Genomic DNA, 26,687 nt, shown 5'->3' on the forward strand with positions numbered 1-26,687 from the left:
CTAAACCTAACGATATGAATTCCAATGGACTCAGAGTATTTTCTACACGTTTAAACTCTGGCTCCGTTGTCTGAAAAAGAGAATAGATTAGTGATGCGGATTAACCAGGTTTCCATAAGGAGAACAAAGTGTTCTGTCAACCTGAGTGCACACCAGAGCGCGGCTGCTGCTAAGACAGACCATAGTCGCTGCTCAGCTGGCCAAACCCGCAGGGCAGCGATTATCTTTGGCTAGTGCGCAATGGTGGTGAACCTCAATGTAATACAATGGAATCAGAACAACGTAGTTTGGCTTAAAATATTAGTAACCTCAAAAGTGATATTTATGTAAAACTCAGTGCTAATTTGTCATGGGAAATAGTGCATAATTCATAGGAATTTGGAAGTCTTTTTCTAGTACTAGATTCGCGTTAGCCAATGGTGAGTATCTTTGATGGGCTGAAGAGGAAGCTCATCAGTTTTTGGAAACTAATAGAACTGCTCTGGTGGTACCTCAGTTTCTGGGTAGGTGGCATGAAAACGTAAGGCTTTTCTTATTATGACCTCTAGGGGATGTGTACTCAAACTCATTCTCTATTCAGTACTTTCAGATGTTTGGGTGATAAATTGAAATAGCATATTAGTAATTTCCAAAAGAACTAGAATGAGAAATAATCTGTTGGACTGTTGGCATCCTTCATGAGTCAATCAGGACACAATATTATCGGGAATTTTAGGATTCACCTGGGACAGACAACATGGTAGGTATGAACATGGGTTCTCAAGTTAGACATTTTGAATTTGAATGTTGATTCCATCATTCCCCCAGCTTTGTTCCTTTGGGGGAAGATACTTACATGCTTCATTTAAGCTTCTTCATCTGTGAAATGGGAATAATAATAGTACTTATAGGTGAGTTCTTGTGTGAGGTTTAAATGGATAATACATGTAAAACATTTAGAAGTAGTTACAAAGTGCTTGAAAATATAAGCTATTACCAATGATGTTTAACTCAACTTAGCAAAAGTCCTTCAGCACCAGCTATATACAAAAATCATACAAGAAGCTGTGGAAAACTCAAAAATAAAGAAAAGACTTGTCAGACTTCCGGTTTCTAGTCCAGCACATAAGGAGCTTAGAAGTCACTACTCCATCCTCAGAAGAAGTAAAACGATGAACAGACTGAAAAACCAACAGCTCTTTTTAGATCTGTGAAAGAAGTAAGGTCACAGGGCAACCACTTCCCCAGGCAAATCCAGCCACGAATGGGACAGAAACAGGGAGAACACCTTTGTGAGTTTTAGCTCCGGGAGTTCTACAAGGTCCTCATAGTGAATATTGGTGAAAAATTCCCTCTGGTTTGGGCAGGAGGAGGAATAAAGGAACTATTTTGAAATATAGCAGAGCAAGAATGCTCTGTTTTTCTTAATGAACCTTGCCCTCAGGAAACTATTTTTCCAAACCCTAAGCTGCTGGGGTTTTATCAGAGCTTAATCTACTTGTGAGAAAAGAAATACCCAACTCCAGCCCTAGCCTTCCAAGCTCTAGTCATGCTGTCCCACCTGAGTGAAGGAGGAGTAACCTCCCAGCACTCCTGAAGTCCACAGCCCAAGGGCAGAGGCTCCTAGGAAATCAAGAACTAATCACAGGACTGTAATATGCTTCCTCTCCCCCCATGCCTCCTCATCATATTACTAAGGGCTGATTTACCGCAGTTCCCTTGATCTAGTACATCCTGTCCATTTTTCAACAAAAAATTACCAAGAATACGAAAAGGCAAAAAAAACCCCACAGTTTAAAGAGACTGAACATGTGTTAGAATCAAAATCAGATATAATAGGAATGTCAGAATTATCAGACCAGGAATTGTTTAAAATTATGAATAATATAATAAAGGCTTTAATGGTAAAAGTAAACAACTTGCAAGAATAGATGGATAATATAAGCAGAGAGATAGGAATTCTAAGAAAGAATTAAGAAGGAATGCTAGAAACCAAAAAACACTGTAACAAAAATTAAGAAGGCCTTTGTTTGGCTCATTAGTACATTAGACACATGGCCAAGAAAAGAATCACTGAGCTTGATGATATGACAATAGAAACTTTCAGAGCCAAAAAACAAAGAGAACAAAGACTAAACAAAAACAGAATTAAATATCCAAAAACCATGGGACAACTAAAAAAAAAAAAAAATTAAACATAGACATAATGGGAATACCAGAAATAAAAAAGAAAAGAACAGAAGAAAATATTTGAAGCAATAATGACAGAGAATTTCTTGCACGTCATGCCAGACATCAAACTACAAATTCAGGAAGCTGAGAAAATACCGAAAAAGATAAACACCAACAATATGACACTAACACACATCATGTGCAGTTTTAGAAAATCAAAGATAAAGAAAAAAAATTTGAAAGAAGCCAGAGGAATAAAATCACCTGATCTGTAGAAGAACAAAGATAAGAATTATATCCAACTTCTCAGAAAATGTGCAGTCAAAAGGAGAACGGAGTGAAATATACATTTAAAGTGCTGAAAGAAAAATATCACCAATCTATAATCCTGTGTCCTATAAAACCAATCCTTAAAAACGGAGGAGAAACATTTTTCCAGACAAACAAAAACTGAGGGAATTTATTGCCAGTAGACCTGTCTTGCAAGAAATGTTACAAAAAGTACTTCAGAGAGGAGGAAAATGATATGGGTCAGAAACTCAGATCTAAATAAAGAAAATAAGAGTAATGGAGAATGAATAAGTTAAGATGACATGATTGTCTATATAGACAGTCTGAAAGCATCAACAGAAAATATTCCTGGGACTAATAAACAATTATAGCAAAGTTGCAGGTTACAAGGTTAATATACGAAAAGCAGTTACATTTCTATATACCAGCAATGAACAAGTGGAATTTGAAATTAAAAACAAAAAAAACCATTTACAGTAGCACTCCAAAATAAAAATATTTAGGGGGATATATCTATCTATCTATCTATCTATCTATCTATATCTATATCTATATATGTGTATATATACATGTGTATATATGTATGTATGTATAGTATATATGTATATATTTATGAGGAAAACTACAAAATTCTAATGAACAAAACCAAAGAACCAAATAAATGAAGATATTTTATGTTCTTCACAACTTGATCTATATATTCAATGTGATTCCAATCAAAATTGCAGCAAGTTAGTCTATGGATTTTGACAAAATACTGCATTTTTCGCTCCATAAGATGCACTTTTCCCTCCCAAAAAGGGGAAAATGCCCATGCGTCTTATAGAGCAAAAAATAGGGTATTTTATTAAATATTTTAACACACCATTTGGTTCAGAATTTTTTTTTTTTTCTCCTTAAAACCCTAGGTGTGTCTCATGGTCAGTTGCATCTTATGGAGCAAAAAATATGGTAATTTTAAAGTTTGTATGGGAGGCAAAAGACTCAGAATAGCCAACTCAATATTGAAGAAGAACAAGTCAGAGAAAGGATACTACTTTACTTGAAGACTTCCTGTAAAACTACAGTAATCAAGACAGTATAGTATTGGCTAGAGAATAGACAAATAGACCAATAAAACAGGCCTGTTTACTTGTGTGTTAGGTGATTTCTGATTATGAACTTACATTTTTGTTGAATTTAGCCAGGAAAAGTCTAAGTCAAACACCTCTACATGTTGTTTATTTGCCCCTGTATGTTAGAGTTCACTATCAACATGGAACCTGTGTTCTCTCCTCATACCCCACGCTTGGTGCTAGGTATTGGTCCCTTTGTATTAGGAGCCCCTGGAAAGCTTGAAAATAATACCTAATCATGGCCCATTCTACCAAAGATTCTGATTTAGTTGCCTCGTATAGCAACTAGTACATAGTAGTGTAGTGTGCAATGAACTTGGAAGAAAGAGAGGGGAGGAAGGAAGGAAGGGGCAAGAAAAGAACAAAATTACAGAAAGAATACAGCTGGTCTGTCATTTATACAATAAGCTGTCTTTATAATAAGCTTATATTCAATTTTAGTAAGTGCAAGTAATTTGCCACTCTAATTACCATTTATATTATTATATTATGTATATTTTGATTCTTTCTCTTTTAGGCAGCATAGGTACTGATTGTAAGATGTGTCCTGATTTTAACAATGATAGAATGCTATAGGAGATCAATAGGGCATCTCTAAAATCTAAGAAAGCAACTCACCTCATAAGAACTATTGGCTTTGAAAACCCTGCTTTTTGTAAAGGTCCCCCAGTCCAAGGTCCTTTCTGATATAGAAGACCTTGTTCTTTCAGAGATTCTTGCTAAAGATTCTGAATATGTTTTTAACCTCCCTTTCTTTGTCTTGTTATACTTCTTGCCTTTCTAAAAATATAGGGTCTGTGTTCCCAAAGACACGAGAATGGGAGTGTGTGTGCGTGTATGTGTGTGTTACATTTCCTGTGTAAAACCTTTATTTCAACAAACAGAAGCCACAGCTCTATCCGTAGAGGCCACTTGGATTCAAAGCAAAGCACTGGCCTCGGATTTGAGGCTGTCCCTATTGCTAAGCTGTCTGGAAGACCACTGCAGTTTTAGGAGGTACCGTCTCCAAATGCCAATTCTTAACCTCCACATGCTTGTGCTTTGAAAGGTTAAACTGCCCTGGGGCAGGGCCCAGTTTGCTGTGTTTAAAAGTTCATCTTGTCAGGAAATTGTAAATATAAAGTTACATTTCCCTGTCACTTATCATTCTGCAGCTCATTAAGTTTCGACTAATTGCATCTTCAGAATTCAAGATCTTAATGTTTCTCAGCTTTACCGCCAGACTGAAATCCTAACACCCAGGTCGTTAGAGTTTTATTTGCTTGTCCTAGGCTATCAAAAGATCTTCATTTAGAAACGGGCAGTTCCTGATTAATGGATGTGACTTAGAAGTTTGAAAGATAAATATTTCTAGTAAAACGAACTCATTTTTGCAGTCATTCTAATTGCTTGTGGCATTTTCCTTAATAACATCTTCTGATGGCAAAATGTCAATGGGGAAAGTGGCTGGGAAGCTCGATTTGATGAATGCCCAGCATAGCAAGAGAGATTTAACACTGAGATGGGCCTGATTCTTCAGCTGCTCAGTTGGATTCCAAGCTTCCATGGAACCATGATGGGAAAAGTCTGGCTTTGTGGACTGCAAGCGGAAGTGATCACTTTCTTCCAAAGCCTTTGAAGACAATGACGGGAATGTCACTGCCATTCCGTGAAAAATGTCTGGGAGGAGGAAGTGGCTTAGCTCCCGTGAAGCATAGCGGAAGAGAGGAAAGCTCACCCTGGGACATGTGTTTCATGTAATCATAGCAACTGCCACTTTACAGGCAAATAACATAGTGTACGTTTATAGTACAGAGGGCCTTGTAAATTCATTGTACCTGTGTCAGTTATCCAAATGCAGGAATAGCGTTAGCTTTTTTTTTTTTTTTTTTTTAATAAGACATACTTCTGTTCATCTCTGATTTTTAAGCATTTCAATGAATAAAGAGAAAAGGGAATACCCATGTATTATGAAACAGGCTTTAATTTCATCCAAACTTGCCATGCTTTTGACACTTTTTCTCGTCTGTCCTTTAAATTTACGTTGGGATGAAATGTTTGAATGAGAACCAGTGCGTATTTTTCTCTTTTTTTTTTCTTTTTCTTTTTTTGCATTTTTCCAAAGCTGGAAACGGGGAGGCAGTCAGACAGACTCCCGCATGCGCCTGACCGGGATCCACCCTGCACACCCACCAGGGGGCGATGCTCTGCCCATCAGGGGCATCGCTCTGTTGCATCCAGAGCCACTCTAGCACCTGAGGCAGAGGCTACAGAGCCATCCTCAGCGCCTGGGCCATCTTTGTTCCAATGGAGCCTCGGCTGCGGGAGAGGAAGAGAGAGACAGAGAGGAAGGAGAGGGGGAGGGGTGGAGAAGCAGATGGGCACTTCTCCTGTGTGCCCTGGCCGGGAATCAAACCTGGGACTCCTGCACGCCAGGCCGACGCTCTACCACTGAGCCAACCGGCCAGGGCTTTTTTTTTTCTTTTGAAAGCCCTGTGATATTATAATCCGCTGCGCGAACCAGTTTGTTTTCAATGACTGCGTGCTGAGCACTGTCATCATTTTGCAGGGGCTTCATTTTGTTGTGTGAAGGTACCTCCTGCTCAAAGCATTAAAAGGTCCATTTGACACCTATGACAACAGGAAAAGTAGCATGTATTCTGGTGTGGACTAAATATGGCAGGGCACGGGTGGTGCGAGAAGAATGGCATTAAGTGGCGGTGTCGTTTGCTAGGCAGAGTCTAGGGATCTAAGAGTCATTAAGCTAAGAAATGCAAAAAGTTGGCCCATTGTGTTTACAGCTTCTGCATCCACAGCTGCAACCAATCGTGGATCAAGAATATTTGAGAAAAAATAAATTATGTTGGTGCTGACATGTATACAATACTATGTAGTTAGGCCAATGGTGGTTACATCTGTACTAAACAGGTATAGAGTTTTGTTTTCTTATCATTATTTCCTAAGTAATACAGTATAACAACTAATTACATAGCATTTACATGCTATTAGGTGCTATAAGTAATCTAGAGTAATTTAAAGTATACAGAAAGATGTATCTAGGTCATATGCAAATGCTATGCCATTTTATATAAGGGACTTGAGTATCTTCAGATGTTGGTATCTGCAGGGGACCTGTAACCAATCCCCATGGATACCAAGGGATGATGTATTTAAATTCAGTTGCTATGAAATCCAACAGCTGTGAAACAAAGGCTATTATATCACTTGACTTTACTTTGAAAAGATAGAGAAAGAGGTGGTAGTATTTCTTCAATACAATGAGGAGCAGTTTACGTGCAACAAATGTCCACATTCTGCATAGCCTCTCAGTCTGTTCCTGGTGTCCTAGTAGAAGAAGATGCAAACGGACGATCCAAATGTCCTAAAAGACTGGACCATTGGAAACCAGTGGTCTGCATTGGAAAGCAGTGTGTGATTTACACCTTCCCTAGGGATGTGGGAGGAAAATGGTAAAGCTTTCATTTTTTATTTATTGATAAAAAAAGAAAACATAATAAGCTTTATTAATGTTTACTACATGGATTGACATGGGGACGCTTATTTGGTCTGTTTGTTAGAGAGTCACATATTGGTTGTCATAGCAACAGTATATCAGAGGCAAAGCCAGTATTTTGGTTTTTCCAATCTCCATCATCATCATTGGAGTCCATTTGCCACAAGATATGACTCCAGGTTAAGTGTTCTTTCCACTGGGTTTCCTCTTCTTCCATCTGAGTGTGGGTGACTTAATTCAGTGGCTGGCAGTCGGCCCTGGTTCATTAGTCCAGAAGGGAAGGCACGTTCCCAGCCTTCCCAGAGCCTGAGGAAGCCACAGTCACAACCTTGGGGGCTCTTCCTAGGGGCTTTCATCCCTGGATGTGCCCGACCTGCTTTGTACAAGTCCTCCAAGGACACCCCTGTGTGACTTAGTCTGTGCCATCTACTTGCTTATGATGAAAAAGTCCATGTCTCGTCACTGGGTCACTGTCAACTCCACAGCTTAGGCTTCCTGGACTGAATAGCACGTGATGGAGTGAAAGCCAGAACCTTCAACATCGCTTTCTGAAACAAGAGCCCTGGGCGGGAGCCTCTGCCCTTCTCTCTCTCTCTCTCTCTCTCTCTCTCTCTCTCTCTGTCTCTCTCTCTCCCTCTCTCGATTTTTCTGTCTCCCTGAGCTCCTTTCATTGTGAATATTCATGTCTGTTTCTGCAGCCTCCTGACAGTCCCTGTATTTGTTACAGCGACTGGCACAATCCTTTTGAGCCTATTTGACATTCTGGGGCAAGAACAGGGAAGAGGATGCTTTACTTACCAAACAAGGGGAAGTTGTGTTTGGGGGAGGAAGAAAACTAATTGCAGGCTAATGGGGTGGCTTTGATGAATAGCGCCATTGAGAGTGTGGAGCAGAGAGAATCTTGCACCCAAGTGATAGCAGGTTTTCCTGTGAGCACAGAACCTCAGTGAGACTTTTGTTCTGACTTGGTAAGGAAAACGGAGCTGTGCAACCAGGTACTTGCCTTCTTTCACGAGGAGCTCAGCCTGCTCACCTCTCGCTGACTTGGCTATTCCCCTGGCGGTGGAGGACCGCAGGTGGGGAGTACCCTCGTGGAAATGGCTTCTCCGCTACTCACGCTGTTTTCTCCTGAGAGAGAGGCGATCTCATTCGCTGGCAGCTAGAGCTTTTTCTCAAGCTGGAAGGCAAGTGTGTGATGGGAGACAGGGCTGTGGATGGGTCTGACGCATCCCGAAGCCAGCCAGAGTCCAAGGTGGGCTGCACCTTGCTGAAGGCTCTGCTCATTGGGCGCTCCAGGGCCCGCCTTCCCGACGGCCAGGTTCCTAGGGGAGCTTCCGAACACCTCTCAATTATTCAATTATTACCTGTGCAGGTTGTTCAACATTTCTTCCACGACAAAGCCACCTTACTTTCTGCTGGCCTTGGAGATAACGTCAGCAGGGTGGTCATGGTCACAAAGGCAAACAGGGCCGCGGTGACACTCCAAAGTCACGGCAGGGGCTCAGCTCGCCAGTTTTCCCCCTTGAAATTTTTGGTCAATCCACTCAATGTTATGGCAGCACTACTATTACTTGAACTTGATAATGTTGGGGAGCAGTGAGCTGGCAGGGGCGCTTGGTGGCCAAGTGTCTTTCTATAGCTCCTGCCTACTCCTCCTGTAATAACTGAAGGGTCTTCCACACCTCTGCGTGAAATGGTTGCCAGCCGTCTTAATCCAGCTTCCTGAACAGCGGAGTGTTCCCCTAAGAGTGGCCACCCTTGAAGGTGTCATTTGGCAGCTGTTGACAAAGGGATTGATTATCTTTGTAAGATATACCAAGTCCAAGGCATGCAGGGGATGTCTGATACGAAGAGAACGCAAGCCACATATGCAACTTTACATTTTCCAGAAGGCACATTTAAGAGACAAAAAGAAACCGGTGACATTGATTTAAATAACGTATTTTCTTTAACCCAGTATAGCCAAAATGGTGTGATATCAACATGCAATCAATATCAAGTAATTATTGAGATAGTTCACATTCTTTTTTTTTTTTGTCCTAAGTCTTTAACACCCAGGGGGTTTTCATAGATTTATAGCATATCTCAATTTGGACTAGACATGTTTTAAGTGTGCCCACTAGCCTCATGTGGCTAGTAGCTACTGTATTGATTAGTGTGGCTTAATACCTATAGACTTCACTATTATAAATTACAGCATTTTTTTTATTTGCTTTGTGTAGCTGTTTCTTGTTGCTTAGGTTGTGTGTGATCCTTGTTAATTAGATCCATCGAACAATGTGGGAAAAGAAAGACAATGACGACTTGGCCCACCTACGAATAGGGTACTAACATTGGCAAGCCGGTGGCAGTCTTTGGGGATGACCTTTGATGGTGACATTGAAGGTGACATTCTGACAACTGGAGAGGACATTCTTCCCTGGAGAGATTTGTCTGGGGGAGCGGCTGCCCTGCTCCTGGACATTTACAGTTTCTTTTTTTTTAATCCAGTTGTTGATAATGATCAGAAGAAACTCTTAAGAGGTGAGAGGGTCAGAAAAGAGTGAGGACGGCAGACCCTGAAACAAGGAGGTAGAGCAGAGGAACCCTGAAAGGCACCCCCTGCCCGGGACTTTTCTGTTCAAACCAGAGGGAAAATACTGTTCCGATCAGTATTAGAAGTAAATTGAAATGTGCTGTTCTAGGTAGTTAACTTTTTCTTTCAAAGATCCCTGGGTTGGAGTGACGGCTCGCTGGATCCTTTACAAGTTGGCCCCGCTCCTTGTTCCCCTCTAAAAGCAACTAAATTATTTAGAGTTAAGTTGCAAGAAAGCAGGAATAATTTTCTTTGGCCGAAAGGCATTATTTGTATAGTCGCTGCACACTCACTCAACCTTGTTTCGCTTCGTTCTCGTTTTTCTTTACTCGTCTTGGCAAAACCAGCTGGGAGGCGAATGGCAGGCACATGGGGGGGGGGTGTTGATGCCAATTTCACTCTCCCTCTTCCATTGTCTTCCCCTTAAACTCAGAAGCAAAATATGTCCCCTTTAAAGCCCAACTTGGTGGCAGAAATGATTACCCGGTCATTCAATGGCTGCATTATTTTTCTGCCACAACCTTCTCTGGGCAGACCCTGGGGGGGGGGGGGGGGCTCAGGTTTCCTGAGCGTTACTGTCCCATATTCCTGCAAAATCGCCAGGACGAAGGACTCCCAAGAAGCATGAGTGATGGGCAGTGGGGTGTGTAGGGGGGCAGGAATTATCTGTGAGAGAATAATGTCTCTGCCTCCAGTTGAATCTTATACTCCATAGCTGAAGTTCAGTTCTTCTTTTACAGCTGAGCTTTTGAGAAACTCTTGGGAACGACCCTGCGTTGAGTTGGATATTAGTGAAATTAATTCCCTTCCGCTCAGGAGAAAGGCACTTGTGGGGCATGCTAATTGCTTCAGGCAGAAAGGACTCCTGGCTCTGTTGGAGATTGTAATAGAAGAATGATAAGTGAGGCAGCCAGAAGAGGAAGTGTGGAGGGCCACTTTGCAGGAGTTTCATTGATTTAGCATCTGTAGGAAAAGCTTCTTAAAAAAAAAAAATTTTTTTTTTGATTGGTGAACAGGAGAACATTCAAAACGAAGACAGATAGCGGCCAACAGGGAACGCCGAGCCGCCTGGAATAGCTTAGGCTGCCGTTCAATCATTTCCCCAAACAGGAAACCACAAAATATTAGAGATTAAGGTCACTAGATCATTGGGAAAAGAGCATAACTTTGTCTGCAAAGTATTATGATGGATTGTAAATGGGCCAAAATATAAGCATAAATCTTTCGTCTAAAAATGCAACAACAAAGATCCTTCTCACAAAAGCCCAGTTTGCTCTCTCCTGTTGTGCTGAGAGACCAGAGCCTCCTTCTGTGGCATTTCAGTAATTTTCCAAACAAGTAGCGGAGTAAATGGGCAAACAGAGGAGAAAGTTTTGTGTTCTTTGTTAGTATTATGAGTTTTTTTGATTTGGATTATAATAGAAATTGAAGTTTAGATCAGTAAGTGGCCCTCATATGATTTTATTTTCAGTCTTGCGACAATAAAATCTATAACAAAATTCACATGTATAAATATAAATATATACTTTTTTTTTTTTTGTCTCTGGTGCCTGTTTCAAAAATTCAGTTGTCCAAGCACCATTGAAAGCACAGATGTCTTCTTCCCTCTTTAAGTATCTGTGGCACTCCCTAACTTACCTGAAGTCAAAATCTGAGTTCAGAGAGTGTGGGATCTTTTTAGTTGAGTCTGTAGGTAAGTCTATCAGCAGGTATTATTTATTTGTTTGTTTGCTTTGGCTAACACAGATGGTTGCTTTATATTTGCTTAGAAAAATACTTTCCAAAGGCATATATTATATAAAAAAAGGGTTCTTCATCATCATCATCTACTTCTGTTCATTAGATTTTTATTGGGGAGAGTTTTTTCTTGCTGAGAGGGTTCAACTTATGAATAAACTGCTGACTTATAAACGATACATCCAGAACTTGAAAAGTTTGTGGTTTGAAATGTCACGATAACTAGATGTTACAAAGACGTAAGTGAAACAGACTTTTCTTGACCCCTCCTTTAAGGAAATCTTAGAGAATGAAAGCATAAACTTGCCTTTCCTCTTCTGAGTATTTACTGTTTTGAAAAGTCTAAAAAACAACCCTGACGCATTACGAAGGGAAGGGATTATATCTTTTCCTCTCTGTCCCCTGAGTGCCTAATCCTCGGCGCTTCATAAATATTTGCGGTGGAATAAGTAGAGATTTCGTATGAGAAGGATAAACAAACACAACACAACGCATCCCTCATGTAAGTCGGTCTGGGCTCATCTCCCACTCAGACAAAAGGCCACTTCCCTTCCATTGCAGATGGAAGGGGGAGCTCAGCAGCCCGTGGGTCCAGGAAGGAAATTAAATCAGTGTCTAGGGTTGGATGGAGGCCTATTGATCTTTCTGTTTTACCCGTGGCAAAGACATGGATACTGAGAAATATTTTTCTCTTTTAAGAAAAACAATAGCATCAGCACTGAATCAATGACGACTGCCCTTGCACCTCTGTGGGGCAGGGGGTCATGAAGGAAAGGGTGGGGCTGTGTCTAAGGAAGACGGCTACTGCCCAGGGCTAGTCACTGGGGTCCAGTGGGAATCCAGCCCTGGCTTAGTCAGATCTCCCAGTACTTGAACTCTGGTATCCAACTGCCAAAACACCGCCAACACCACCACTACGGACACGCACTGGATATACAGCAAGTGCTCAGGCCGCCAACTGAAGACCTCTGCACTCCACTGTGGAACTGTAATGTTCAGATTAGTCTTTTTTTTTTTTTTTGTATTTTTCTGAAGCTGGAAACGGGGAGAGACAGTCAGACAGACTCTCGCATGCACCCGACCGGGATCCACCCGGCACGCCCACCAGGGGCGAGCTCTGCCCCTCCGGGGGGTCACTCTGCCATGACCAGAGCCATTCTAGCGCCTGGGGCAGAGGCCAAGGAGCCATCCCCAGCGCCCGGGGCCATCTTTGCTCCAATGGAGCCTTGGCTGCGGGAGGGGAAGAGAGAGACAGAGAGGAAGGAGAGGGGGGTGGAGAAGCAAATGGGCACTTCTCTTATGTGCCCTGGCCAGGAATCGAACCTGGGTCCCCCGCATGCCAGGCCGATGCTCTACCGCTGAGCCAACCTGCCAGGGCCCAGATTATTCTTGATAAGGAGTAACACAAACATGGGTGAAACCCTGCTCTTCGGGTTATAGGATATTTTTACATCTCATATCCCATTCGGCCCTCCTAACAACTCTAGATGTAGGTATTCCATTTCATAGCGGAGAAAAGTTAAGGCTCAGAGTGAGTGAGTGGATGACTTATCAAAGTCCCTCAGTGAGCACAGAACCCGGGAGGCTGAGCCAGGGGATGGGGCTCAGGACTTCTGCCTGCAAGTCTCATACTACTTTTAGAAGGCCCTGCTCTTCATTTCACCAAATTCATGACCACGGGTAGTTGTGTTAGAATTCTAACTCTTGCATCCTAAATTACGTTTGTAATCCACAGGTAACATTTCATTTGGAAATTATGGAGCTGTTTGAATAGCTATGTTAAATTCCTTAAATGGAGTGGTAATAATAACTAGTATTGATGAAACATTTACTATGTGCTTGGGATGCAGAATGCTTTACAGGTATAATATTATGTAACTCTCCCAGTGACTCTCTGTCCTATATGTGTCTCTTGTACCCATTTTACAGATGAAGAAACTGAACTTTAGACAGGCTGAATAAACTAATTAAAATAACCTTGCTAGTAAGTGGCAGGACTAGGATTCAAACTGAGCCACAGGGCTGTGCTCTTAACTATAAACACGCATCCTTCATTTCAAAGAGTCATACTTATCTTTAAGTTTGCTCCTTGCATGTGGAATCACAGATATAGAATATACCACAAGTTCAATGTGGAGTTTTTTGGGAGGAGGGCTAGTGTCTTAGGCAGAGAGGCAGTGTGGAAGAGAGGTTAGAAGCACACACTATGGACTCACGCAGATATGATCTTGAATCTCTGTCAGCATTTGGCTCATCTTCCTGCATCTCTGTCTCCTTGTATCTATCAAAGAGTGACTAACACCTGCCTTCTGGAGGGGTTATGGAATCATTCATGGATGTAGAATGGTCAGCACAGTTCCTGTAACATAAGAATCATGGAGTTCAGTTATTATTCAAAATGTCCTTTTTTTTTAATTTTTTTTTTTTTTTTTTTTTTTTTTCATTTTTCTGAAGCTGGAAACAGGGAGAGACAGTCAGACAGACTCCCGCATGCGCCCGACTGGGCTCCACCCGGCACGCCCACCATGGGGCGACGCTCTGCCCACCAGGGGGCGATGCTCTGCCCATCCTGGGCGTCGCCATGTTGCGACCAGAGCCACTTTAGCGCCTGAGGCAGAGGCCACAGAGCCATCCCCAGCGCCTGGGCCATCTTTGCTCCAATGGAGCCTTGGCTGCGGAAGGGGAAGAGAGAGACAGAGAGGAAAGCGCGGCGGAGGGGTGGAGAAGCAAATGGGCGCTTCTCCTGTGTGCCCTGGCCGGGAATCGAACCCGGGTCCTCCGCACACTAGGCCGATGCTCTACCGCTGAGCCAACCGGCCAGGGCCAAAATGTCCTTTTAAAAGCCGTGCTTTTACTATACATTTCTAGCATCTAAATATGGGAAAATTCCTTGTAATTTTGAATCCTGTGCTTCAAGATTAAAAAGTTCCTTTAAAAGAGCAATTTGTGAACTTACGGCTCTGACTACCAGGAAAATACTTCTGAGATGCCATACCTAACATGTGTTAAAGTCATAGTGGAAGGTGCGTTATTTCAGGAGTTTGAATACATAGAATTCAGACTTAACCTGGCAGATTTCCTCTTGCTGTAGGCCTTTGTCTGAAAGAGTGAGCTTAGCAGCTAAGTATATAACACAAAATGACCACCCACAAACTCTGAAAGTTTATTTTAGACATGTTTCCTTGGGTGAATTCATTATCAAATTATCAACCTTAAGGAAGAAGAGGAGGACCTAATACTCAATGAACTTCCAGTTTGTATCAGGCACAGCACTACGAGCTGTATACACGTTACCTACTAATTCTTACTGCAGTGAGGTACACGTCTTACCATCTTCATGTTCAGGAAAGAGAACTGAAGGTTGAGCCGTGTGTTCACAGGCCCCCAGTTACTGCATGCCTGGGTCTGTGTGCACTGGCCTGATGGTGCATGAGCCTGGATTTCATACTCTTAGCAACAGAAACAATTCTGGTCACTTGAAGCCTGAAAGGAATTGATCGGAAGATGTGATAGGTCACAGACAAACTGAAAAACTGGAGTGAGGAAAGATAGGAACCAGGGAAAATTCTGGGGGTCCAGGTGGCAAAACTCACCGGCAGATCCATCAGGGCACCGTAGCTAAGGTCACGTGCTCATCCCCGACGCAGAAGAGGCAGGGCCCTGTGATTGACAGCCTCCATGGGGGCTGTATCCTTTGAGGGACTGGGAGGAAGGTCACCAGGAGAAAGAAGAGTGTAGACCTGGGCAAGCGACAGCAGCAGACGATCACTAGATAGCTTACAGAAAGCCTGTAAAGAGAGCAACGGGCTCGACCCTGTAAGTGTCGGTATATTTTACAGGGAGGCAGGGCAGACACTGTGCAAGGGCGGCGGATGGATCGAGGCTGCCAGGGCCTCCTTCCTTCGGAGCTGATGCTATTCCCCAGCTGCTTCCTCAAGGTCACTCCCGACGACAGAAGTGAGCCATCTGCCACCAGCTGAGCAACACCCTTGCACACATCCTGGTCCATAGAACCTAGGAGAGAAATGAATGAGCTGTGTCCCAGACTTGGATATTTACCCTAAAGGGCTATTAGGTTAATGGTTTCAGGACATAAGACTTAAACAATACAGGCACGCACGTACGCGCACAGGCACCAACCAAGAGTGTGTCTGAACTGGAGATGCCAACTATGTCCGACTCAAGCCACTCTCCGTTTCTGGGGGCACTAAGCATTTAGCTGTGGGACATCAGTAAATGCTCGTCGGTTGGAAGGACTTTAAGCTCCTTTCCTGAGGAGCTGTAGGCAGAGAAGTTTGGAAGTCGGTTTTAGGACGCACGTGGGCACCTCGCGGCCTCCCAGTTTCCTAGAGTGGAGGTGAGCTGTGCAACCCTTCTCGTCTCAACCTCGTGAATTAGTATCAGAATACAACTCTATGTGCGTGGAAGCACTTCAAAACGTAAAGAACATGATAAAAATACTTTCCTTGTCTCTCTGCCTGTCAGAAAAAAAAATGCTTATAATCAAAATTACTTACTGCCGTTTCTTGTAAATGCTTGAATTCCAGAAGGGATTTTAGGATCATCTGTGAATGAACTAAAGTTATGCTTTTTACCGAATTGTCGTGAAAAATTGGGAACTGGCAATATTTGAGTTGGCACAAATGACTCTGCAGTAAAAACCCATCTTTTGCCAAACGGAGGTGCCTGACTTCTTCATGTTATCATTTTGTTTTATTATTTTTTTCATTATAGAAGTATCCTAACCACATTTGCAAAAATAAAAGTCCTAGAACATAGTCAAGTTTAAACAAAGCGCCCATATTTAGACTACCTTAACCGCTTGTATTTTGATGTTTTCTTTTCCCCAAGTTGGAAGCATCTTTTTTTTTTTTTTTTTTTTTAATTTTTTTTTTTTTTTTTGCATTTTTCTGAAGCTGGAAACAGGGAGAGACAGTCAGACAGACTCCCGCATGCGCCCGACCGGGATCCACCCGGCACGCCCACCATGGGGCGACGCTCTGCCCACCAGGGGGCGATGCTCTGCCCATCCTGGGCGTCGCCATGTTGCGACCAGAGCCACTCTAGCGCCTGAGGCAGAGGCCACAGAGCCAACCCCAGCGCCCGGGCCATTTTTGCTCCAATGGAGCCTTGGCTGCGGGAGGGGAAGAGAGAGACAGGGAGGAAGGCGCGGCGGAGGGGTGGAGAAGCAAATGGGCGCTTCTCCTGTGTGCCCTGGCCGGGAATCGAACCCGGGTCCTCCGCACGCTAGGCCGACGCTCTACCGCTGAGCCAACCGGCCAGGGCGGAAGCATCTTTTTATAGTAACGATAGAACGCAGTGGAATCAGAGTTTCCCATCGATTTTTTTTCATAAGAACTATTTTTTCATGTCTTTGCATAACCATCATTTTCAAGGAGTTAGCCAGTCAGACCTCTGAGTACTAATAGAAAAGGAAAATCTCTAAAGGGAGGCCTCGCAGCGGACCGCGGAGGGAAGCTCGGACACGTGTTCCCGGCGCTGCCTGGTAAACTGATTCTGACCAACCCCATCCCTGCTCCGTGTTTTGTTAGAACTCACTACCCACGGGGAAGTGGAGCTCAAAGCTGCATTCATTCCTCTCTCCACTCTGTCTTTAGTCCCTGCTGCTTAAAATACCAGCAAGCCTCAGGGGGAGGCTTGCCCCAGACTGTCTCAGTTTTAGCCTGAAAATCCTGCATCCTGGGAAACCCTTCAGGCCAGGAAAAACCGGGACAGCTGGTCACCCTCCGAGGAAGAACTAAGCAAATGTGTGCGGCTCGTGCCTCGTCCTCGAACTTCTCCTCCGTCAGGATGTCGATGGCCCACATGTGCCTGTGGGCTTCAGGACCACCCACCCCTGCAGCCCACCCACCTGGCTTCTCGGCTCACTGTCACCGATCCTGGGATATCTCGCATACTCACCCAGCTCGGGAGGCAACTGGGATATTCTTGTGGGGGTTGACGAGAGTAAATGTGACATTTAGATAAAAATAAAAGCTCAGGAATTCTAATATGTAAGGCTGGCAGCCTTAAATGCCAGGTCTGAAATCACTTCACTTGATCATTAGTCTGATTTCTTTTTTTGGTTGCATTTGACTTATGTGCCCTTTAGAAGTTAAAAATGTTTTCCTTGCTTTTGCAGAGGAAGGATTTCCATTGGCCCCCGCCCCCTGAAGTGGGCCTTCTGCATATCACATGCACAAAATTATGTTGTGCAGCCCTTCACGGCCACATTCCAGGGAGTTAGTGCCCTGGTTCATGGCGAGTCTGGAGGAACCGGGGACGCGCAGCTCAGGGCTGGGTTTTATTTCAATTCAGTTCAACAAGCAGGCACTCGAATGCCGTGCATCTAAGCCCGCTTTTGTGTGATCCGGGGGTGTTCATCCCTGAAAGATGGCATCGATTGAATGAAATCCCTTAAATTGATTTCAAAATATCCTTGATGAGAGTAAGAAGCTAGGAGAGACACCCAGAAAGACGCAGCGTCCTTTAGTGGCCGCGGAGAGGAAGCCGTCTGGAGACACTTGCTCGTATGCTAGTTAATCAGCCTCTTTTCATCGGGGTCTCGCAGAGGAATTACTTTATAGATGATTATCTTCATTCATCAGCTGTAATCAGGCCTTCCACGAATGGCGAAGCATTGCAGCCTTGTTTGCTGTTACAGATCATATATAATTGTTTCCATACTGTTAGCGAAACAGCTGTGGGAGTTTTGCATGAGCCCTACCTACTAGAGCTTCGTCTTCGAGGCAGTGTCTTTGTATAAACAAGGCGGAACTTTATCGCCTAGGGGGGGAGTTGAGTATTTTTTTAGGGCTGCTTTAAATCGACCAGGGTTTCCCCCCCTTGGGGTTTCTGCTACGGAGAGTGGAGGTGGTGATGGCGATGGGATGACATAAAAGACCCCACGTTCTTGCAGCAGAGGCCCGGGGCTCTTTCATCTTCGGCCGAATCCCGGGGCCCATGCTGCTTCAGAACGTGGAGCGTGTAAAAGTCCCGGGCTCTTTAATTACGTGTAAGCCTTTTAAGAAGCCTACACCGCTAAGGCAGAGATGGGGACATTGTCGGTGAAATGTTTTATATCCAAGTTTGTGGATTCAGCTTCCTTGCTGGGAGTAGAATGACAGTACTTCACAAGAATTGATACTGTGTGAGTTGCTTAAAAATAGCCTGAGAAGAATAGGAAACAAGGGAGAAGATTGTTGAAACTTCTATCACCTAAATTAATGGACTGTATTCATTTTTTGTTGTTGTTGTTTTGTTTTCATCCCATATATGTGAATAGGTATACCTATTTTATCCATTCATAATTGTCATCTACATTTGACTTTGGGCTTTCAGGTCTGACGTTTACGTGATCAGCATTTTGCACATCGCTTCGTGGCTCAGTCAAACATTTTAAGTGGTTTTGCAGTAACCCATAGAATTTCTGTACCACAGTTTATTTAACCACTTACTAATTGTGGAACTCTTAGATTGTATTCAAGTTTTTCATTATAATAAGACTAATAAGTATAGTTACATACCGTATTTTTCACTCCATAAGATGCACCTGACCATAAGACACACCTAGGGTTTTAAGGAGGAAAATAAGAAAAAAAATATTCTGAACCAAATGGTGTGTTAAAATATTTAATAAAATACCGTATTTTTCACTCCATAAGACACATGGGCATTTCCCCTCCACTTTTGGGAGGAAAAGAGTGCATCTTATGGAGCGAAAAATACGGTAATTTTCCCCCCATTTCTTTGGGCTTATTTTCATAAAATGCAAATCAACAATCGGGATTACTGAGATGAAACATCTCAACATTTAAAGTCTTTGTGATAAAAATGGACTGCAGCTTTTCCAAAGAGAAGTAGCATGTTCCACTCTCCCCAGGAGTTTGCAACCTGATCAGCATTGGGTATTACTGAATTCTTTTTCAAGCAAATTGAAAATTGTTTGGGAAGAAACAATAAGAGTTGCCTTAGAGTTGTTTCTATTATAATAACCATCAAATTGCCAAAAAAAAAAAAAAGTTGAATTCTGGGAAGAAGGACATTGCTCAGTGTTGACAAATGGCTGTCTTTTAAGAAGAGAAGGTCTTGGAAGTTGCATGGCAGACACCGTTGCCTCCAATAAGTAACAAACCTGAGGCACCTGCACCTGTCTCTCTGTCTCAAAAAATTGTAGTTGCCACTGAAAATCAATGTGGGAGAGGAGGGGAATATGGGTTAGTGACCCCCGACCCTCCAGAAAGGCCCAGCCCGTCAGCTACTGCGGTGCCTGCAAGTCAGGTTCATGAAATACAGGCTTCGTGAAAATCTTAGGAAGTATTCCTCAATTCCACTACACTGCTGTAACTACAGTCCTTCCCTTTAGCATCGCTGTACATCTGAGGATGTAATAGCACCAAGTAATACAGCACAGATGCTTTTGCAAACAAGAGAGGCCTTGATGTAGATTCTTATGAAGAAGCAAACTTTTGGGAGAGTGCAATGGTTGAGACAGGACTTGAGTTCACTTCAGGTTGTTGGGGTGTGTGTCCAGCTAGAAGTAAATGACCCCACTGACCTGTGGGACTGGCCTCTGAGCATCACATCAGAGGGGCTCACAGTTCCTTTCCTCATGCACTTTCTGTACCTAGATGGAGTCGCTGACTTCACTTACTGAATTCTGCATGTTTACCTGGCACCATTTCATTTAGGTTCTCATCTACAACGGCCAACTGGACATCACTGTGGCAGCTTCCCTCACAGAGCGTTCCTTGATGGCTATGGATTGGAAAGGATTCCAGGACTACAAGACGGCTGAAAGAAAAGTTTGGAAGATCTTTAGATCTGATAAAGAAGTGGCTGGCTATGTGAGGCAAGTGGGTGACTTCTATCAGGTATGAAAACACTTCAGGACCTGCGGGTGTTGGGAACGGGGTAGTGGGATTGACAACAAAACCTGAAAACCAATAAGGCACGGCTGGCCTCAAGCAGAGTCACACTGCAGCCAAAATGTGTCTTCTGCGGTCCTACTTTGCATAAGAGAAGCGTGGTCTGTTTGTATTAAGGTACACAAGACCAAAATGCAGGTGTTGTTCAACCATCAGACCAAAAAGATGAACCGTTAATGAGAGAATTAGACTATTTGGGAACAATAGGGGATTTTTTTTTTTTTTTTACTTTTCTGAAGCAGGAAACAGGGAGGCAGTCAGACAGACTCCCGCATGCGCCCGACCGGGATCCACCCGGCACGCCCACCAGGGGGCGATGGTCTGCCCATCTTGGTGCATTGCTCTGTCGTGACCAGAGCCACTCTAGCACCTGGGGCAGAGGCCAAGGAGCCATCCCCAGCGCCCGGGCCATCTTTTTGCTCCAATGGAGCCTCGGCTTCGGGAGGGAAAGAGAGTGACAGAGAGGAAGGAGGGGGGTGGTGGAGAAGCAGATGGGCGCTTCTCCTGTGTGCCTTGGCCAGGAATCGAACCCGGGACTTCTGCACGCCAGGCCGACGCTCTACTGCTGAGCCAACCGGCCAGGGCCAACAATAGGGGATCTTGAACAAATCACATGAGGAAGGGCCAATGTAATCTCCTCTGGCAAATCCACGATCATATTTGTATAATGCGCATGGAGCCCAGGACAAAATCCCTATCTGACCTCCATTTTAGAGGTCTGACATAACTACTGGTCAAGCCTGTCCACTGAGCCTTTGCTTCACAGGTCTCAGCTCCTCAGAGATGAACAGGACTTCTCCACTGATCACACAGAGATTACATTGTTCACCTGCACAAAGTTTTTGGAGAAATTAAGAAAGCCCCTCAATAAGCTTTTGCTTAGTTAGTTAAGGAAAGAAATTTAAATCTTTTGAATTGATTTTTCCCCCACAATCTTTTTATTTGAGGCAACATTGGAATCTCAAGTCTGTCTCTCTGGATATGTGGAATTATAGCTTCTAAATGCTCGAATTTTCCATTAGGTAGATCCATGCTCCAAACAGAAATTAATCAGAGGCATGCTTCCTTGAAAATACTTTGCTTTGAGATAATAAATGAGAGGTCACAAAGGGTGTCATAAGGGGTTATTGGGTTATGATATGTATCACTCATTTATGTGAGAAAAAATGATAGATTAGGTAAAATTATGAGTGTTCTAATATAAAAAAGGTAGCTTTGCCTGCCCCACCCCAGTCACTGTAACCATTAAATAAACATGAAAAAAGTTTAAATATTACACAAAATGCTAACTACCTTGGGCAAAGGAAACAGTGGAAAGACGTATTTCTGGGCTCAAGTGAGAGGAAACACTACCTTGGAAAAGTTAAAGATTCTAAATTGAGGTAAATTGAGCCAAAGAATTAATGACTTGTGGAATGACAAACCAGATGATGCAACAGAAACAACTTTGGTAGTATATGTCTGAGGTCTGAAAATGGGACCACAGAGGGACAGAAAGAGAATGACTGTTTATATGCAGAGAGTTCTGGAAAGATGGGAAGTGCTGTGTCAGCATCAAATCTTGTCTCCCCAAAGCTGCATGCAGGTTGGTAGTTTATTGGTTGTGTTGCCTCTTTGCCCTTGAGTCAGCTATTGCTTTGATGGAGACAGCTGCACAGAATGTTGGACCCACCTTCTTCCTCCTCCCTTTACTTTGAAAGCCTGGCCCTTTGTAATAGGCAGAATAAAGGGCCCCCAAAGTAGCTCTCCTTCTAATCTCTACAGCCTGTGAGTATGTTATGTAGGAAGAAGAAATGAAGGGGCTACATATGGAAATAGGTTGCCAATCATCTGATTAAAGATAGGGACATTATTCTGGATTATCCAGAGGGCCCCAGTGTCATCACGGAGGTCCTTATAAATGAACAAGGGAGGCATATGAGTTAGAGAGAGATTTGAAGTGGTTAACTGCTAGCTTTGAAGACAGAGGAAGGGACCACGAGCCAAGGACTGTGAGCAGCCTCTGGCTGCTGGAAAAGGTGAGGGAACAGATTATCCCCTGGAGCTTCCAGGAGAAACAGGGCCCTCTCAACACCGTGCTTTTACTTCAGTAAGACCCTTTGAGACTTCTGACTTCCAGAATTACACAGAAAATGAGAAATTTATATTTTTTTAAGGACTAAACTTGTGATATCTGTTATGGCAACAAAAAGAAATAGATCCACTCCTCATGCCTTGGTAGACATTCAGGACTTTCAGATGGATGGGTTTGTATTTGGTCCCGCCTTTGCACTTATTCTTAGTAGGGTGATTGAGAGCAACAGGTTTCTCTGCCAAGATCAGATGTGGCCGTGGTGCTCTGTTTTTTTTAACATTATATATACATATTTTTAAAGTCACAGTATACATTCTTCCTGATCTTGAAGTAATATCCATTGAATTGATAGAATTAATTTTCTTAACAATTTTCCCCTTGTTGGCCGTTTAATGTCACGTGTTTCAGCAGTTCTGGTTTACAGCAACTATAGTGCTCACAAAAATTAGGAGATATTTTGTGTGTGTGTGTGTGTGTGTGTGTGTATTTTTCTGAAGCTGGAAACGGGGAGAGACAGTCAGACAGACTCCCGCATGTGCCCGACCAGGATCCACCCGGCACGCCCACCAGGGGGCGACGCTCTGCCCACCAGGGGGCGATGCTCTGCCCCTCCAGGGCATTGCTCTGTTGCTACCAGAGCCACTCTAGCGCCTGGGGCAGAGGCCAAGGAGCCATCCCCAGTGCCCGGGCCATCCTTGCTCCAATGGAGCCTCAGCTGCGGGAGGGGAAGAGAGAGACAGAGAGGAAGGAGAGGGGGAGGAGTGGAGAAGCAGATGGGCGCCTCTACTGTGTGCCCTGGCCGGGAATCGAACCCGGGACCCCTGCACACCAGGCCAACGCTCCACCACTGAGCCAAACGGCCAGGGCCAAAAATTAGGGGATATTTTATCGCTTCAGATTCATTTTGAAATATCCCCTAATTTTTGTGAGCAGTGTATTTAAAGAAATCAATCAAAAGATATAATACGTTGTGTGGAAAATAACAAAAGAGAAAAGGGAACAAAAAATAACAGAAGTAAAAGATAAGTGTCCTAGGGGTGGGCTCATCTACCCCATTTATGTTCAGTAATGATAGCTTTCGCTCCCTGAGCACTAGATATGTGCCAGTCATTATGATCGGCGCGTCATAGATTTATTTTTATTTATTCATTTTTAGAGAGGAGGAGGAGGAGGAGGAGAGAGAGAGAGAGAAAAAGGGGGGAGGAGCAGGAAGCTTCAACTCCCATATGTGCCTTGACCAGGCAAGTGCAGGGTTTTGAACCGGCCACCTCAGCGTTCCAGGTCGACGCTTTATCCACTGCGCCACCACAGGTCAGGCCATGCACATTGTAGATATTATGTGCATGTTACATGATATCATTTCCATTTTGCATGAGGAAACAGACTCTGAGAAGGTAAACAATTAATGCCATACCCTACAACGACAGATTGAGATTCAAACTTTATTCAGTTTGCCCCCATAGGCTGTTTGCCTGTGTCTGCATATTGCCTCTAATACAGGGGTCGGGAACCTTTTTGGCTGAGAGAGCCATGAACGCCACATATTTTAAAATGTAATTCTGTGAGAGCCATACAACGACTCGTGTATGTTACGCATTATCCAATAAAAATTTGGTGTTGTCCCAGAGGACAGCTGTGATTGGCTCCAGCCACCCGCAACCATGAACATGAGTGGTAGGAAATGAATGGATTGTAATACATGAGAATGTTTTATATTTTTAACGTTATTTTTTTTTTTATTAAAGATTTGTCTGCGAGCCAGATGCAGCCATCAAAAGAGCCACATCTGGCTCATGAGCCATAGGTTCCCGACCCCTGCTCTAATATTTAATTCCCAGTAAGATGGGGAATGTTCACTAAATAGAAGACAGACACTCAGAAAACAAACAAACAAAAAATAACGTATTTATTTAATTTTTTCATGTGTCTGAAAGATATATGTTAGGCATTCCTTAGGTGCAATAAAAAAAAGACACTTAATACTCCTGGGCTCTCTCTCCACTTAACTCCCAGCAATATATTAGAGTACAGTGTTACTTTGCTAGAATTGAAAAGTATTAGTTTAACAATAGAATGTCCATATTCTTTTATTTTTGACTGTATCCTGCCATTCACTGACCAGATGGTCTGGCTGCTATAAGACCAGCAGGATGAAGGTAATCAAGTCCCTTCTATTAAGGAGTTTTTCCTCCAAGAAGCAACGAAATAAAGACAGGAAATAAGTAAACATACACATGGTGAAATAAGATGGTGTCAGACAACAGAACTGAATGATGTGAAAGAGTGTCAGTGGTAGATGGTACAGGGGAGACCCTGGATGGTGGGTCCTAGAAACCCCTCTGAAGAGGAGAGACAATGGGCCAGGAAGGGGCCGCCCTGTGCAGACGTGGCTGAGACTTTCCGTGCAGAGATGGTCTAAACGGGCCGAGGGGAAGACTCAGGGGAGGGAACGAGGGCCGGTGAGCCTGGGTGTGGTGGGGAATAGGGAAATAAAGGCGACAGCGCTGGAGAATTGGCTGTGGCAGCATCATGTGGGGCCTTGTGGGTCACGGTAGACTTTGGATTCAGAAAGTTTATCACCGTAGATATCATATATATTCTGTTGTCTGGAACTTCATTAAACCCTAGCTCAGGGGTCCCCAAACTTTTTACACAGGGGGCCAGTTCTCTGTCCCTCAAACCGTTGGAGGGCCGGAGTATAAAAAAAAACTATGAACAAATCCCTATGCACACTGCACATATCTTATTTTTAAGTAAAAAAAAACAAAACAAAACGGGAACAAATATAATATTTAAAATAAAGAACAAGTAAATTTAAATCAACAAACTGACCAGTATTTCAATGGGAAGTATGCTCCTCTCACTGACCACCAATGAAACAGGTGCCCCTTTCAGAAGTGTGGTGGGGGCCGGATAAATGGCCTCAGGGGGCCGCATGTGGCCCGCAGGCCGTAGTTGGACCCCTGCCCTAGCTAGTAGTAGCTAGAGCTCTGAACTAACTAGGCGTCCTCACTTGCTCTGGCTCAGGATCCCTTCCAGTTCAAATTCTGTGTATCTTCATGTTATTCCCTTTGGGTCTCATGACCTTCAACACAAAACCCTTAAGCGGCATCGTTTGTCCCACTAGGAGAAATTTGTTTTGTTGTCAACATCTTTCTGTTGGGGAGAATTGTTTACTTCAACTACTGACTAGTTTACAAACGATCATGTTTACGGAATTGAACTGTGTACAATATTTGGTTATATACGTGTATGTATCTTTGTATGTATGTGTATTTACATACATGCATATATGTATACATATGTATATAGAAACAGTATTATGTGGTGGTTAGAAACATGAGTGTTCTTCTTGTTAGTCAACACCATACTTGCATTCTTGAATCTTCTACTTAATGCAGTATGACTTTGGGCAAGTTTATTATCTCTCTGTGCCCCATTTCCTCTCCTAAAAAAATAGAATATTAACAGTACCTACTTGCTATGGACTGAATTGTGTCTCCACAAATTCATATCTTAAGGCCCTGACCTACAATGTAATGGTATTTGGAGATAAGACACTAGTCAGAGCCCTGCAGTTATAACCTCACTTAACCTTAATTATCTCCTTATCTGTCTTATCTCCAAATACCAATACAAGAAGAGACATCAGAGAGCTCTCCTTCTCTCTCGCTTTCCCTCTCTCTCCCTCCCTCACTTCCTTTTCTCCCTCCCTCCCTCCTTCCCTCTCTCTCTCTGCCACGTGAAGACACACCAAGAAGGCAGCTGTGTGTGAGCCAAAAAGAGCTCCCGTCACAAACCAAACTGGCCAGCACCTTGACCTTGGAGCCGTCAGCTCCAGAGCTGCCAGCAGCACATTTCTGTTGTTTAAGAACAACAGTCTCTGACATTCTCATAGGATTGTTGAAGGGATTCGATAAGCTAAGAGGTTTAGAGCAGTACCCGACTCAGAGTATATATATATTTGCTAACATCATTGTTATTATACTACCTGGGGTCACTTGTAAGAATGTGCATAACAAAAGGAAAAGTAGAAATGGTAAAAAAATCAAGAACTAGAAAAATGTTTAATTGAAAAATCAACTCTTAGGGGAAGTTGAAAGGTCAATATTTAGGCCATTCAGGGCAGATTTGAATGTTGAACGACCAGGGAACAGTGGGCACATTACTTGTCCCCCATCTTTTGCACTGTTCCACACAGAGGATGGCTTTGGGCACAAGCTAGATGTCCTCCAGATCCTTTGATGGCCACCTCTACCCCCTACGACTGTGTCCCCAGCCCAGCCTGTGGGCACTGCAGTGCCTGGCATTGCCCCATGTGTCC

At 43.4% G+C, this 26,687-nt stretch overlaps 1 protein-coding gene across 1 annotated transcript in view; it reads left to right on the top strand.

The window, feature by feature from the left end:
* Window positions 1-26,687, top strand: part of CPVL (carboxypeptidase vitellogenic like) — a 119,665-nt gene that overhangs the window by 75,583 nt on the left and 17,395 nt on the right. Inside the window, exon 12 of the mRNA XM_066354283.1 lies at window positions 20,053-20,235. Coding sequence (XP_066210380.1) covers window positions 20,053-20,235 — 183 coding nt within the window. The remainder of the gene's footprint in view (window positions 1-20,052; window positions 20,236-26,687) is intronic.

Source organism: Saccopteryx leptura, chromosome 12 (assembly GCF_036850995.1).
Source record: "Saccopteryx leptura isolate mSacLep1 chromosome 12, mSacLep1_pri_phased_curated, whole genome shotgun sequence".
Classification (NCBI taxonomy): Eukaryota; Metazoa; Chordata; class Mammalia; order Chiroptera; family Emballonuridae; genus Saccopteryx; species Saccopteryx leptura.